General features: G+C 36.4%; 1 protein-coding gene across 16 annotated transcripts in view; it reads right to left on the reverse strand.

Annotated features, from left to right (window-relative positions):
- RALGAPA1 (Ral GTPase activating protein catalytic subunit alpha 1) overlaps positions 1 to 16,110 on the reverse strand; it is a 132,941-nt gene that overhangs the window by 36,853 nt on the left and 79,978 nt on the right. For all 16 annotated transcript variants that reach the window (XR_001331301.2, XM_005520288.3, XM_088057820.1 and 13 more), the window contains 4 exons: positions 13,392 to 14,256; positions 11,909 to 11,980; positions 10,831 to 10,954; positions 8,967 to 9,122 (listed from right to left, as the gene is read on the reverse strand). Coding sequence is in view for 15 of the 16 variants with exons in the window: in XM_005520288.3 (XP_005520345.1) it covers positions 8,967 to 9,122; positions 10,831 to 10,954; positions 11,909 to 11,980; positions 13,392 to 14,256 (1,217 nt within the window). In the remaining variant the exon portion in view is untranslated. The remainder of the gene's footprint in view (positions 1 to 8,966; positions 9,123 to 10,830; positions 10,955 to 11,908; positions 11,981 to 13,391; positions 14,257 to 16,110) is intronic.

Consider the following 16,110-nt stretch of genomic DNA (forward strand, 5'->3'; position numbering starts at 1 on the left):
AAGACTGTATAAACACCTACTCTAAAACGGTTGTGGTGCCTTTGAAGCCAGCTGTTCTTCCCTCTTGTGTAGATGGCTGAATTATTTTGAACAACACTTATTTAGGGACACTCCTGCACCAACACTTAAACTCAATCCAGCAATAGAATTGGTTATACCAACATTCACTACACTGAGCTTTATTTTACTAGATTAGGATAAAGCCAGACAGCAACATGAAAGGCTGATGTGCAACAAACAGCAGCTGAAGGACCCTTAGATAACACTTAACAACAACAACATCATAAAAGACAATTAATTGCAAAATTGACCTTCTCCTACCTAAGAATCATAAAATCATTTAAGCTGGAAAAGACCTCCAAGATCATCAAGATCATTTGTTAACCTAACACTGCCAAGTCCATCACTAAATCATGTCACTAAGCACCACATGTATATATCTTTTAAGTACCTTTAGGAATGACAACTCCACCACTTCCCTGGGTATCCTGTTCCAGTGCTCGTCAACTCCTTCTGTTAAGAAGCTTTTCCTAACATCCAGACTAAACTGCACCTAGTGTAACTTGAGGCAATTTCCTCATCCTGTCTCTTGCTACTTGGGAGAGGAGACTGACCTCTGCATCGCTACAACCTCCTTCCAGGTAGTTGTAGAAAGCAATAAAGTCAGTAAGAGCAGTAAGAGAGTGACAAGAAGCACACTTAGCTGTTTTTTTCTTTCCTGGCTATAGCTTGGAGGACTTGGTAAGATAAATTCCAAAATACACAACATAAAAACCCTCCAACCCCCCCAGTCCCCAGAAAAACAACTTCTCCTTCCTACCTTTTAGTTTTGCATCAAAACACTAATTAAAGAAACTTTGCACTGTGGCACCAGAACAGCCCCACCCATTGATTTTCATCAGGGCAGAGTTCTATCCTTTAAGTTTACACAAAGCTCAGCTTCATTTCAGTCTCCTCTAGCATTGGTGTCTAATAAATCATTATCCTTGGCCTCCTCTCCTTCGGCCACAGTTAACCAACTTTACTCTTTAGGCATGAGATAATGTTTAAAACAGATCACAAACATAATCCAAGGGGGAAAATATATGCCAGGTTTTTGTTTTAAATTCACTTCATTTCTTTATACTGGTCTCAAACATAGCCCAAGAAAACAACTTGTTGGCACCTTTTTTTGAAGTGTAACAGAAGCGGAAAGCAGGGTTGTCACATCTTAAACTGGCTATATCACCAGAGAAGTCAGTGAGGAATTGCACCTCAGATTAAAAAAAAAATAAAAAATTTCCCATTTTGCTTCCTTAGTGAAGTGACAGTCAAACTAGCTGTTGAAATATGACAATGCTAAGGTATCAGGGACTGACAGGCTCACACTTAGAAACAAGTGAAAAGCTCATGGAGAATGAGGCTGCCCAGACAAAGAGGAAGCATGAAGCAAATCAGTTTGGACATGAAGTGTTGTGGCATGTAAAAAACCCACATGATCCTAGATTGAGGGATGGCCATCTGGACACTGAGTGAACTCATTGAACCAACTGCCAAAAAGCAGAACTGGGGCTGATACACCATCACTGCACTGCACCATTCATAATTCAGCAATATTGAACTATTTACTAAAAGAATTTTTCCTCCTTTACTTGCTGTCTTTGGACTCAGAGACTATAAACTCTGTTAGACTGTTAGAAACAAGTGATGCTGACAGTGTACATGCCAAATAAATAGCTTTAAAATCCAAAACATATAAAGAGTTTAGATATTGCAGCTTCTTGAGGGCATCATTGCCTCTGAATTTCGTTTATCAAAGGTTGGCCCTGTGTACCTGTTGCTGATACCTGCAGTTAATTAGATAGGATCTGAGTTCTTGCACTTTTGTCAAAGCTACCCAGATGGAGCAGCACTACTGATGCATGCTTTCACACTGGAGAAAAATTTTGCTGTGATAAAAGTGTACTGTGTGGTAATTTCAGCAGGATTACTGACAAGGGACACATATTTTTCGATGCCAAGTGTACTGAAGCCATCAGCAACTTTTCTTTACAATTTCAAAGTTTGCTTAATACCCATATATATGTGTGAGAATACATTCCAGGCTAAAAGCAGAAACTTTTTCAGAGGAAAAGGAAAATTAATCAGATTATTTCAGAGTTCCAAGTCTTGTCAAATGTATTTCACCTCATGATTACTATCAAGAATGATCTGACAATGACCCAGTTTGAGTGAAATGCAGAATGGTATCTCTGTGACATGTAATGGATTAAGAGTTAAAATCAGAGGATGCAAGTAGGTGGATGATAGTATAAAGTATGAATGGTGGTATATAACTAAAAGAGAAGTACTCAGGATCAAAACCTTGTTTCTATTACAGGTGGTCAGATGACTGACAAAAATAATAGAGAAGAAAACAAAGTTGCATGTTGCTGACTTTATGTCTGGAGAATAACTAAGTTCTGGGTAAGCAATTCTCTTCTTTTTTCAAGTTAAGATCAGAAGATGATCAGACAATGCTAACACAGTGCTCCTTACTGCTTCTTACAGATGAAATGTCCTTACAAATGCTTCTTACAAATGAGGTATCTTCACCTTGGTCAGCAAGAAAAGCTTCTGAAAAAGTGCAAATGGTGGTAATTTGACTCATCAACAACACTTGATTCATGGAAGAGATCTTACATCTGAAATTGACTTGAAAAGCTTTCCTGGCTTATTTCATCTGCTAGGTTTTACATAAACCGTTTAGAAAGAAGAATTTCAGTTTTCTTCTCAATTTCTCATTTGAGGACCTTGAAATTCAGCAGTGCTAAACAACCAAGATCTCCTGCAAGCACAGCATATATTTTGAGAATCCATCATTCACTGTAATTATTACACCACAGGAGAACCAGCACCCGACCTCTTTCAACTTTAATCTGGATTCTTTATTTCTTTGTATTGAATTGGAAGCATCCCAGAATTCAGTGCCCAGGACACACGTAGGAGAAAGAAACTGAGCTACAACTACCACTGCTCATTGAAACTTTAAGGACAGACAAAAACATGATTTCCCAAGAAGGTGTGGTGCCAGTGTTATCTACCAGAATGGGATTTGGTGCACACAGAATGGATAGCTGTCAAGACTGAATTCTGTGTTAATGGTTACTCAAAACTCACCACCAATTGTCTTCACACTTATTTCCTGAACTTGTTTTCCTAAATTTACAACTTCTTGTGTGTATACATCACTAACAAAGTGCAAATCACTACTAGAGACATAATATAAATAATAAGACAATAATATAAATAATAAAATGCCCTAAAATAACATTATACTTTGAGCAACTGGTGATACACTGGAAACACCTGGAACTATAGCTTACACACCAGTATTCTAACAGTCTAAATGCAGATCAAACTGCCCTGGAGAGTTCATTATCTAAACATAAGACATGACACAAAATGGAGATGGAAAAATGCAAAGAAGGTGTTTTACAAATGCAAAAAGGTGTTAAAGATTAGAAAAATGTTGTTTATATCAGCATTCTTGCAGAATGAAAGTGTCAAGACCAGAGAAAGGAAGGTTCAGCAATCAAAATAACAGTTTATGATATAGAGAATACATTTTAACTGTGTGTACAGAAAGGCTATGTTGGAAGAAGTGTTAGGTGGGAAAAAGAAGAGTTGTAAGCATAGGATGAATGGAAGAATCCAGAAAGTGGACCAAATTAAAGATGATTTCAGGCTATGGGCACAAGTAACAGGCACAATGGTCATGTTATCTGTGGTGATCTGGAAAGGTGGCAATGAGAAAGAGATTAAGAGCTCTGTTTTAGCCATTTTAAACCTGAGCTGTCGGGAAGACAGCCCCGAGGAGATAAAAGAGACAAACAGGGTTTTTTAGGCTTGCTTTGAAACTCTACTCCATTAGAACAAATATATAAAAATGACCGACTGGTAGGTTACCTGAAATTTCAAATTTAACTCAAAATACTTTAAAATATTCTTACTCTATAACCATCATCATGTGTCAGCTCTCCTAATACATTTATGTTAACTGAATACAAAAGAAACGTGAAATAAATATAACCAGGAGGGATGATCAAATCTAATTTTGATACATTAGTGTCATATGCTGTACATGTTACAATAGCAGCCAGACTTTAAACTAAGCTGCAGGCTATACTGAAATTTCCAAATGGCAGATTGTTCTAAGTGATACCAAGTATAATTGAAGTAATAAACGATAGTAAAAGCAAAGCACACTGTCAGGAAGAATTTAAGTATTTACTTTTTAAAATTAAATGAGTTAGGTTTGGAAAAGCAAGACAAGTGAAATAATGCAGGGCTCAATTTACAGAAAATTCCTTTTATTTATCTGTTACATTAACCCTTGAACTCTTGCCAAAATTACTGTAATTTCTAATACCCACTTACCTAAAGGAGGGAGGAAAAAAAAGCTATTATATTTTCTTCTGATGGAACAGCTAGCCTCAACTTTTTTCTTCTTCAAAAATGGAAGTGTTTATTACAAAAAGAACAAAAGGAACAGAGATATTAAGTAATGGCTTCATGCAGCTACTTTTGTCCATTTAATGTTAACAGCACTACTGTCTACAGTGCACAAATCTCCTAGATTAACCTTTCACAAAACTTTGTCTCAATAACTATGGTGTGTTTGGGGTTTTTGTTTGTTTGGTTTGGTTTTTTAGCAACATGTGTATCTAATTGTAACTCAAAAAAATGATGTACTAACAATTCACATCTATAAACCTTCAAGTTCCCAATACATGTTAGCAATACAATAAAAAAAACACACGTACTGGGAGCTGGTTAGGATCATGTCATGCACCAAAAGCTCAAGTTGAATTAGTATTCTAATCATAAACAACATTACTACTTTTTATTTATATACTGTGTGTATAAAATTCTCACAATGCCTTCACTCCTTTAGGAAGTTCCTCTTAAGGAAGGAGGAACTAAACAGGTGATAGCTCATTTATGTGCCTCTATTAACTTTTTTCATTCTGAGAACTGAGTCTTTACGTTATTTAGCCCTCATATTCTCTGCAAGCTTATTCTTGTAAGGTTAATGTAAATACTTTTTACTCTAACCTTTAATTGCAAGAAAACCAGAATGGATTGCATTATCAGCATTAAACCTTTAATTTTCTATTTGCAAATTAAATATTTTATGTATGTATTTCAATCTTAAGTTCCTTTACACAATCAGAAGTTTTTCATTGGTTCTTGAATTCACGTCTTTTTTTGCTCTTGTTCATATCTTCAGAAACAAATCCTTCAGAGGTATCAAGACACCTAAAAGTTTAATTTACTACTCTCTAAGACTGATGGAAAATTTGTTTTAAAATGGCTTAGCCCCTGAAACAGAATCTTGCTTTTACAGTGGCTCAAGTGGCAGGAAGAAGTTTTGTTTTAATTTAATTTAATTTCCATTTATAAGATGAACCTATCATGTACCTCTAGGCACATTTACAATATAAAAAACGGCAACCATTTGAAGCCAACTACTGCAAGTTTGCTTGTTTTTCTTCCATTGAATAAAACAGATAAAAAATCACATAAAAGACCTGTAGAGAAGCTCAAATCTCAGCTGTTCTCTGAAGGTCATGAACAGTACATGCACTCAGAACAATTAGAACTGTTAGCACTCACATGGCTCTCAAATAATTTTGATAGTGTGTGTGAGCTGATTTCATAAAACACAATCCTTTTGCTGATACGTTCAGTCCGAGCAGCATGAGTAGTTGCAGAAACAGTAAATAAATTAAGACTGTTTTCCTACTCACGTCTCCTAATAGCACCTGCTGGTTTATCCCAAGATGTAAACTTCTGCTGATGTTTCCCTCAAGTTTAGGATGAATTTCTTAACATCTCTCTTTGTTGCTGGATCCTTGATATCTAATGCTTCTTCCCACGAAGTCTTTACTTGGTGAGTAGGAGCACTAAAAGTCTCACCTAGTCTATCTCCTTTCCTCAGGGTATCATCATTAAACATACATAAAATGAACAGCTTTTAAACATGTCTCTATTAGATTTGATTGAAATGGGCCAAAAACTGTGAGGGAAGGGAGGAGACAGAGAGAGGCTCACAAGCCTCTGTTCTTGGGAAAATGTGCTCAAAAAGAACAAAATCAACACACTGAGGAAGAACAGAAAATAAAGACACAGAAATAAAGTAGCTTGATTAAACAGTCAACCAGTAGCCGAGCCAAAAATATAATCTCAATCCGTTGATACAGTTTACATATCCATAGAGACCTCAAATATTCCAAATTTCTGATGAGTGAGACTCTTCATAAAGGAGGAGAGAAACAGGCCTGGGGCAATCTGGAACTGTTAAGAAGCCCAGCTGACACAACTTTCACAAGCTGAGTCACAGGAAGCCTGGACCAGCACTGAGCCTCACCTGGCAAGAAAAGCTGTATGTAGATGCAGAGTGTTTTGTGGCGGTGAATCCTTCCCTACCCCCTTGGACTGCATTATCATCTTAGAGATGCTCGTTAGGCCTTGACCTTGACAAACAGCACCTGGGCTAAGCTCCTGTTGAGTGCATCAGAAACACTGTCTGGTCCAAGGAACTTGGGCTATCTAATGAGCGCCTGTTTTTTAATGAACAGCCTTGGAAACTTGTTTTTCTTGCATGAGTAACAGCCCAAGTGGAACTGGTTATCAAAGTTGTGATCAAACTTTCTTTGAAAGTTACCAACCCAAAATGTGGACAGAATGGAAAATTACTATGACTAAGTTGAACTCTCTTGCAGCCCTACAAACAGTGGTTGGAAGTGAGACCCTTTGAGTGCTCCTGGACCACCAGTCAGCTGCAGGCTGCCATCTCCGAGTGGGACAGCACTCAGCTCCCTCTTGGAGGCAGCAAACACTCAAGTTTTCTGTACTCAGAGGATTGCTGTCAAATGCCACCAATGGAGCCTGGGCTGATACTCCTGCTGCTCAAGGATCAACCCCTTCACTTGTTGAGAAGATGCAAAGGCATCTGACATGAGTAGTTCACTGAACTCCAGGAGAATTTTTTACAGGTATATACCTCATACATACTCCTTTAGATCTGTGTGCATGCAAGTGTAAATGTGCTATAGCAACTGTACTATGAACTTTGCTCTCAGATTAAGTACTTTAGATTTGTAAGTAAATTAGGTCTATAAGTGAGTAACTGCTGTGCTGTAGTAAATTCTACAGAACCTTTTGTTACATTGTTTAAATTAAGCTATTGATGTTAAGTGCCGTTAAGTTTACATGTGGCTAAAAGCTTTAGGCTTTAACTGTTGTTCAAGTCTGGGGCTAAGTTTGGCAAGGGGGTCCACTCTGAACCTTGTGACTCATTGGGAGGATCTTCCTCATTGCTTTTTATCCTTACCCTTTCCCATCCTTACCCTTTTTCATCCCCAGCCTCCACATAGCTCATACTTGGTTGATTTCAGTTTTCAGTTGATTGATTTTACATTTTAGTCTGACTCTTCTCTGTGTGCTTTAAGCATCCAGTAGGCAGTACCTTGCAAATGAACTGTGTCACACTTTTATTTGAATATTAACCCTACTTTTGCCAATGACTTTGCTGGTCATTCTTTGAGCTACCCAAAACACTCATTCATGATGCGCTTCTGGAAACAGACATGAAATCTTGCCTCTATGTTCTGCTGAAGCCCATAGCACTTTCAAATTATTCACTATTAATTATTTTTCCCTGCGACCCATCTTCTCCCCCTTTTCAACACTTTGTAATGATCTAATTCAAACAGATTATAAACAAACATTGTAAGCTTAATTACAAGCTGTGTTTTATAAAATCAGATTTTTGTTTTACAAATAAAGAAGACAGTCAACTTAAAAAGACACCCCCCCCCATTGTCTTATACTAAAACAGTAGCAACAATCTGATTTTAAAATGAGTTATTTTGCTATTAGCCACTTCTATAAATCATTTAACAACCTTAGTATTACCCTGACTCTACTTCAGGAAATAAAGAACAGAAAGGATGCAGCATCTCAGGCACACAAGCAAAAGCATTTTTAATTAAAAAACCCTACACCAACCAAACCAACCTGAGATGGAACAGTGAGAACTTAGAATTCATAGTCAGTCTATAATAAGAACAATAATATTTTTTCTTCAAGTTGAACACAAAGAAAAAGAAGTCATTAATAATTGAAGCTTGCCAGAGGCATGGCTATTTCTCTCTTTACTAACTGTCTACCATCTAATTTAATTACAAGTATTAAAGTCCATGCTGAGGTCAACCAGCTTCAGTTCCTCCAATATTACACTTCAACCAGTGCTCATTAACGTGTCTAGTGAATGGATTAGCACATCTGAAGATATATGTATGCAGGATGGGGGGACAGTCTGAGGATAGCTAATTGTTCATTTATAATAGGACACAGACTGTAACTTATTATCACTAATGTGGAATTTATTAAATTCTAAAGAAAAAAATACCAATACAGAAAACCATTTTTTTTTCTTAATGTAGCTATAAGAGATCATATCACTGTTGAGAATCTGTGCCTCCTCCAGGACAAAACACCTTATATACAATAAACATGTCTTCATGTTTTTAACCTTTTTTCTTTTTAAAGGGAAAATTATGCTAATAACCTGCAGATGACCCTTACATAAATAAGAAGTCATCTCAGAAAGTCCTCACCACGTATTTCTTAATTGGCATCTAAGGTTTCAAAAGTACTAAGATATCATTCAGATGCAATGCTTTTTCTTCTACACCAACCATTACTCTCCTGCACTTTTCCCCACTTTACATATGATCTTGTCAACAATTACAATGATGGTAAAAATCACCTGTATGGTAAAATTAGAAATTGGCAGAGAATATACCAACTTAGCAGGTAAAGATCTTTTATGGTGTTTTGTTGTTGTGTTGTTTTTTTTTTAAATTACTGGATTTTCTTTGACTCTAATATCTCTCGGTTTATTACCAAGAGAACACTGTTTATTCAGAGACACCTACCTTTTTTGTTAAAGAGTCATCTGAATCAGAAGGCATTCTTGTTGACACATGGAACATTACTTCCACTGTTGAGGTAGCAAAATATGGAGTGGTCAACCCAGTGCTTTTGTTTTTTTGCAGTCCTCCCATAAAGCCACAATGGTTTGTAAGATTTACCTAGAAATAAAGACCAGGAAACTTTACAAGAAAAAAATTATCAGGTAATAATACATTCTTTATACTTTAAAATGCACTTGCAACTGAACTTTAGAAGTAAAAATCATTTTCCCAACAGTATAGTTACACTCTGTTTCTAATAGAGTTCAGATTTTCTTACTGCACTGGAAATCAACTGCAGTGCACTAGCATCCTATATTCCATGGTCACCACAGAAGCTACTGGAAAGACGAGATTAGAAGAAAGGAAAGACTGCGTAAATAATATTTACTGCATTATTTCCTGATCATTTGACTGCAGTCACTTACATGTGCTTTCTGAATTTTTTTAAATTCTCTGATACATCAACCTTGACCTGATCTCTGGAAAAACACTGTGTAACAGCCAGGGAATTTATTACCTTACACACATTTTTTAAAAGAAATTTTCGTTCTGTGAATATAAAAAAAAAATCACAGGAAACTAACTGATAATTTTCAAATAAATTTTTAAATCTTCGATCAGTGGGAAATACACAGACACTGAAGTAAGTAAGCATGCTTAATATGCTGTTTCACCTTTAAAACAGTGACTACAAAAAGTTGTTTTATGGATGTGAAACACATTTAATCTCTGCCCACATGGGATATATTTGTTTTCTTGATACTAAAGGATGCAGAATTTAAAGTCAAAATATTTAAATATTAGTTGTCTCATTATGGAATATTAATCCAAACTGGCAATTCTTTAAACTAGCTAATACTGCCTAAGAGAATTAAACCACTAAAGAAGGATATCTTATGGTACTAGTGTTGGGTTTTTTTCCTCCTGAATATGGGAAGTAAACATCTATGTTCATGAAAATCAGCAGACTTGTAGCTGTTTTCCTCTGTTCCTGTGTGAAAGTCAGAGTTATTATCCACACAGTTAATCTGGTAGTGTCCTTTTGTACCTAAGGAGTAAAGGAACACAAAGAACAAGATAGACACTCATGTGGACACTCCTAATGAGCACAAGTTGCAAGAGGAGCAAAAAGCCTGCAGCTTCTTAAAGCTTCTTATATATTGGCTGACCTGCAGCCAACCAGGACCAAAAGCTATTTGTATATTCTGTGCAACAGTGCCAAACCGAACTTTGCAGTGGTAATTAATCCTGTGCATCTGAAAGAAAGATGGAAAAAAGGAAATCCTTGTGACAGTATTGAACAAGTGACTAAAGAGCTGCAGGCCCATACAGATGATGTGGTAGATCACAATATTTCTAACAGCTGGAAGAGAAGTAGAGTGGAATGTGTGAACTGATACATGCCTGCAGTAGAAGGCAGGAAGAAGAGAGTAAGTATGTGAGAAGTTGCTTGTCTGTACTTTTGGAAGCCCTGAACTTGAGCAAAGCTCAAACTTCAATGGCCTTAAAAATTTACAAGCTTACAGGGAAATCAAGATTCCTCCTAATCAGTCCATGAAAGCCAAGTACAGGACTGCACATTAAAGAATTATCTTTGCCTGAACAAACTTGCTTCAGTTGTTGAGAGCTTAAATTTAAATGGCTAGTATTACTAATGAAACTAAATCAGGACCTTTTCTCTAAGTCCCATTTTTAAACCCGTGTGTTTCAGTACTTGTGAGCACTGAAACTCGTGAGTAATGCTGAAGAACCAGATTTGTAATATGTGAAGGTGTCAGTAATTGTCTTTGTAAAAAAATCTAGGATAAAAATATTTAATAAATACCTCCCAGCCAAGACCAGCTACAAAATCCTCATAGGCTTGACTTCCCCCAGTATTCGTAAGAATGGAGTGTTTATCTTCCTGCCCCTCAGCAACATAAAACACTGCAATCTTGTGTGTCTCTCGGCTGTAAAACAGAATGGTCATTGCATGACAGTACCTTAACTAATATGAAATGAAAATTTGCAAGCAATACACACAGAGCTTGGTTTCTAAAGCATAAAAAATGCATAGTGGAATTACAGTACAATTATATGGCTTCTTTTTGATATCCCCTATATTTTCATATTCTCATTCTGTTCTTTCTAATGCCATCTTCTCTAGAGCCTAAAGTTTTGCTATACATGAGCAGCATTTTCCCCTTTCATCACTTCTAAGTGATGCCAGCAGGATCGTGCTGGCTGTACCAATTGCTAATGGAATAGGTGGGCTTTTGACATGGGCAAAACCATGTGTAATGCAGGCATTATCCACACTGCACTGACCATTAACAACAGTGCCTTCTGAACACTGTGAAAATGCAGCTTGTGCAACTGAATGAGGAATCTTTATATATTTTTTAAAGATCATCATCATTTAAATGTCTTCCGTTGACAGGTTGTTGTTAGACATTGGAACAAGTGGAGATGGTTTCTCACACTTCTAAAACTTCTGCTAGGTTTTGTTTCAACTTCTACAAAAACAAGTTACTTTTTAATTCTGTGCTACAATTCCAACTAAAGGTCCATGCCTTCAAATACTGGGACCATTTGAAACAGCTAAAGAATCAATCAAAGCTTAAAATGCGGAGACTTTAATATATCAAAGTTTTAAAATAATTAAATGTTATGCATATACAAATGCTCATAAGTTATTTTGAAATTTGTTTATCTCATGGTATTCTATGTGCAGAATTTGACCCTACAAATAAAACCAGTGCAACTTCAATGTAACAGAAAAAATTACAATACAATGCAAAATACATTAATAATTAAAATAACTATTAAAAACGTCAGCTCAACTCTTACATCTATGCAATTAGAACCATTTGAGTAAAAGCACACTTAAAACAAGTAAGTAGGCAGTCATTGAAAGAATTTACCATTGTCTTGAGTCCAAATTTCTGAGTTCTCGAAGTAACTTCTCATTTTTCTTCAGGAGATGAAAGCTCCTTCTAAACAGAGAAATTTTTAACTCTTTTATTACCTCTTCACTGATGGATACAAAACAGTACAAGAACGGTACAACAACCTATCCAGGTCCACTCAGGAACAGTAAGCAAATGCTTCTGCCTTTTCAACAGTCCTTTCTTAATATATAAAAATTAAGACATCTTTAAAAAAGTATACAAGCAATTTTTCTTAGTCCAGCAAGTCTTCTATATTCATTACAGCCCTGAGTATAACCTTTATTTCTTTCCACTTTCTTCTGTCAGCCCATTGAATCTGCCTGGGATCTATTTCTTCTCTACAGAAGGACCATAAAATACATATGTTTAGTGACAGAAGATACTCCCATTAGTCTACTGTTGTAGGGAGATGGTGCATTCAACACAGAACTTTTGCTGCCCTGAACTGCAGAGCAGAACTTAGCTCAGTAATCACCCAGCCAGCTGTAACAATTTAAACAAAAAACGAAACCAATATGTTAGAGAAAGAAAGGCAGTTTTCATGTCTTTTTAACTGTGCTTAAGATGTTTCCCACAAAACACTGAGGAATTAAAAGCAGTCCTGTTCAAAACCAGACTGCCTTGAGGAATTAAAGACCCAAGTAAGAAGGGTTGTAACGCCAACATTTTGTCTGATTCCAGTGGTACCTCAGTGACACAGATTATTTTTGTTATATTCAGTATACTGAATATCCATTTCCCTTCATAGTAGGAAAATATATCAATAATTCTAATATGGAATTTGAAAGCAATGGCAGAAAAAGATTTCAGAAAGACCCATAAATTCTAGGATAGTATTATTTGTACATGCACCAATGTATATGCAGACATGCACTTAAGTACACACACACACACACAAAAAATAATGTAAAGAGACATTACTTCTGTAATTGAACATGGCTTCTCTCCTGTTGTTCTAAATAATATTCAAACAGTACTCAAGCACAGCCAATGTCAAAATAAATAGTAGGGGACACATCTTTCTCATTAGCTAATACACATGCAAGGCTTTGAGGCTGCATGCAAGCATGCTTTTAGCAGACAAAGCAGCAGGACACTGTCCAGCGACACAATAGCTGAAAATATGACACTTTTGGAGTATTATTCTGACATTGAAAGGTAACGATTTTTGCAGCAACATACATGGGATGCAAAGAAAATACATCACTCCTTCAATTTGCCTTCAAACACTTTCTAAGGAAAGAATATCAATCACAGAAAATGCAACAGATTCCTCCTTTCTGTTTCTCTAAGTGACAGGCTGAAAAGCAGAATAAAGCTGCCATTTAGCCCTTAGCTGCACATCCCCTCTCTTTTGTTAGCTGGCCTAGAATATTGCTGGCTTAACAAACTCTATGATCAAGGTACGAACAGCACAGTTCCTTAAAAAAAGTTGTTAAAATATGAGTTGTTTTACCTTTTATCCCATGAATTCATTCCCAGTATACTGAGAAGTAATCTACAGTAGTAAAATGCTGACTGTGGCTTTTGTGAGGTTGGCTCGTCCTGCTCCATAGCCCTCATATTTACATCATTGAAATGCTTTTCAACAAACTCTCTCTCTTCTGTGTGCTGTTTCAAAATTGCATTGATGACATCGTTCTCCTGCTTTTCTGAGATGCAGACTGGTTGAGGAGCAGGGATGTTGAGTGAAACACCAGTTCTCTGTAAGCATTCAGGGCTTGTAACACCTAAATACTGCAGTAGCTCATCAAGAGCATCCTCTTCATCCCTAATTGTATCCCACGTTGGTACAGTGTCTCTGAATTTCCTTTTAACTTGGAGTGTAATTCCATCTCTTGCAGATACATCCTCCACATGCTCAAAAGATGAAATAGCATCTTCTGGTTTATCTTGCTGAGATAATGAAAGTGCAAAAGATGTTGGTTGTGAAGATCCACATAAAGATGATGGTCCATACAAAATGGCCGAATCCCACGAGTATTTGCCAGACAGATCACGTACTATAATTCTAACATTTGAATTAGCTGATGCAAGTCCAGCAGATAGTCCTCCCCCAGGCATGTCATCTTCTGCTTGGATTTGTATGCAAGACACCAAGGAAGTATTGTTTAATACAAAGAATTGAAGATTTGGGTTCTCAAAAAGTTCAGGAGAAAGCTCAGGACTTTCACTGTATGGATTGTCATTGTTTTCACACACTTGACTGGTCAGCATAGCAGGACCTCCACTCATAGGATAGTGGCCTAAGTGGTTGACTAGATGTGTTATCACAGTACGAGCAGCAACAGAAATTAATCCTTGTTGCATGTGAGTTTTCACTGCAAGAGAAAGAGCACAGGTTTTAAAAGAAGAGTTCAGAAAACAACACTGTGATTTATGTGTTTCTTTTGGTCTCTTCCTGAGAGACTGAGCACTGCAAGCTGAGGATATATGCAACTCAATAGTGGAAAAATATGTATTTTGATGACCATTGTTCTTGTATATAAATAGCATGAAAAATCCTAAAACAGTTAAAGAAGCATCTTCATTATTTTACAGCTACGTCTATGTCTACAAATCACAATTCCTTTATCGTAGCTTTGTTATCAGCACTGTTCTTCTAAAATACACAATTTCTTATCTAGTGAAAGTAAATCTTGAATTGCTGAAGTAGAGATCCTAACTGTGGCGCAAGATGTCTATTCCAACTGCAGTGTATTTTTATATTTATACACATCATTACACTGAGAAATACAAAGGAAGATGGATGCACAAAAGATCTAATCCATCTTAATTTCCCTGGGGAGCATATAGCTGTAGGTTAGCTTGAGAATAGCACTGGATAATTTTAAAGTACAAAATCAAAGACCAGGCTGTTTATATCGAACATGATCTAACATTATCAAAATTTTCAAAAAGGAAATCTCATGTCACAACTTCGTTTTACGAAGTTTCAGGTTAGAAAACCTTGGGAGGGAGAGAAAAGTTAATTGTGCCCATCTTATGTGAAAATCATCCTGTGAGATGCACTGGTACTTCAATATAGTTTTTGCCATCTCCTTCTTTCCTGCGTACCTTCCACTTGCACGTTACATCATCTAAATTCACAAAAGGTATTTTTAATATTTGTATCATACCCAGCTAAGCCAGTACTATATTGTTATTGAATTATTTTTATCAAGTCCACTCTACATGAAGTACATGAGCTGGACAAAGCGACTCTCTCAGGCAGACAACCGTCAACTGCTTCAGGGGACTCACTGGAAAACACACAAACAAAAATATTACACTGCAGAATAAGACTGGTGGAAGAGGGAACAAGATCAAAATGGAAAAGTACTTGTTTTCTGTATCCTTTCTCCTGCAACTTGGCTTGGATGCCCTGAATTTGGGATTTATAACAGGAAGATCAAAAAACTGTACTCCTTAGGATTATATAATATATTTTAAATTACATTAAACATTGAAAACTGCTGCAAACACTTCCCATCTTCTTTCTCACCAAAATCCATTAAACCAGAATGTTCTGAACGACATCACTTTTTCATTCAGTCTTAACTGAGAATATGTAACTTGGGTATAGAAGTAAGGTGTAATGAATGCATCTCCCTTTATGTTGGATATTCATAAGCTGCAAAACCTAATATTTAATAAACAAATTTATTTTTGCAGTTTCAGATGTCTTAATTGGTTTAACTGGAAAAATAAAGGCAAATTTGTGATGCATATTGACTGCCATTACAGATCTTCAGTTTCTGAAGATGGATGCATTCGACAACTGCAAAAATAAACAGGTAGTATGTATTTGCCTTTTTTTCCCCTTAAAAAGTTGGGGTTTAGCAAGTAAGAGATGTTTGGGATTCTGGCTATTCTCTTCCTTTAGGAAGCACTTCATCTGAACTGCAAATAGGGAAACATTTCATCCATTTAATAGCTGACAAAATCAACATAACATTTACACAATTATAAAACTCATATCTAGTCAAGTATTTTAATAGATTAATGTCTTGAGAATTAATATAAGCAAATTAGATATTATCTTTATATCATCTATAGCCTTCTTGAGGTTTAAAATCTACAAATACAAAAACATTCAGTGACGCTGAATTAAGTGTCCAGATATTGGCAGCATACAAGGAAATTAAGTTATAGTGCCATCTGCTGAAATTTAAGAAGGAACTGGAAGCAGATTT

This window comes from Pseudopodoces humilis, chromosome 7 (genome assembly GCF_049639895.1).
Source record: "Pseudopodoces humilis isolate 2021_Gansu_Grassland_sample_001 chromosome 7, ASM4963989v1, whole genome shotgun sequence".
NCBI classification, from domain to species: Eukaryota; Metazoa; Chordata; class Aves; order Passeriformes; family Paridae; genus Pseudopodoces; species Pseudopodoces humilis.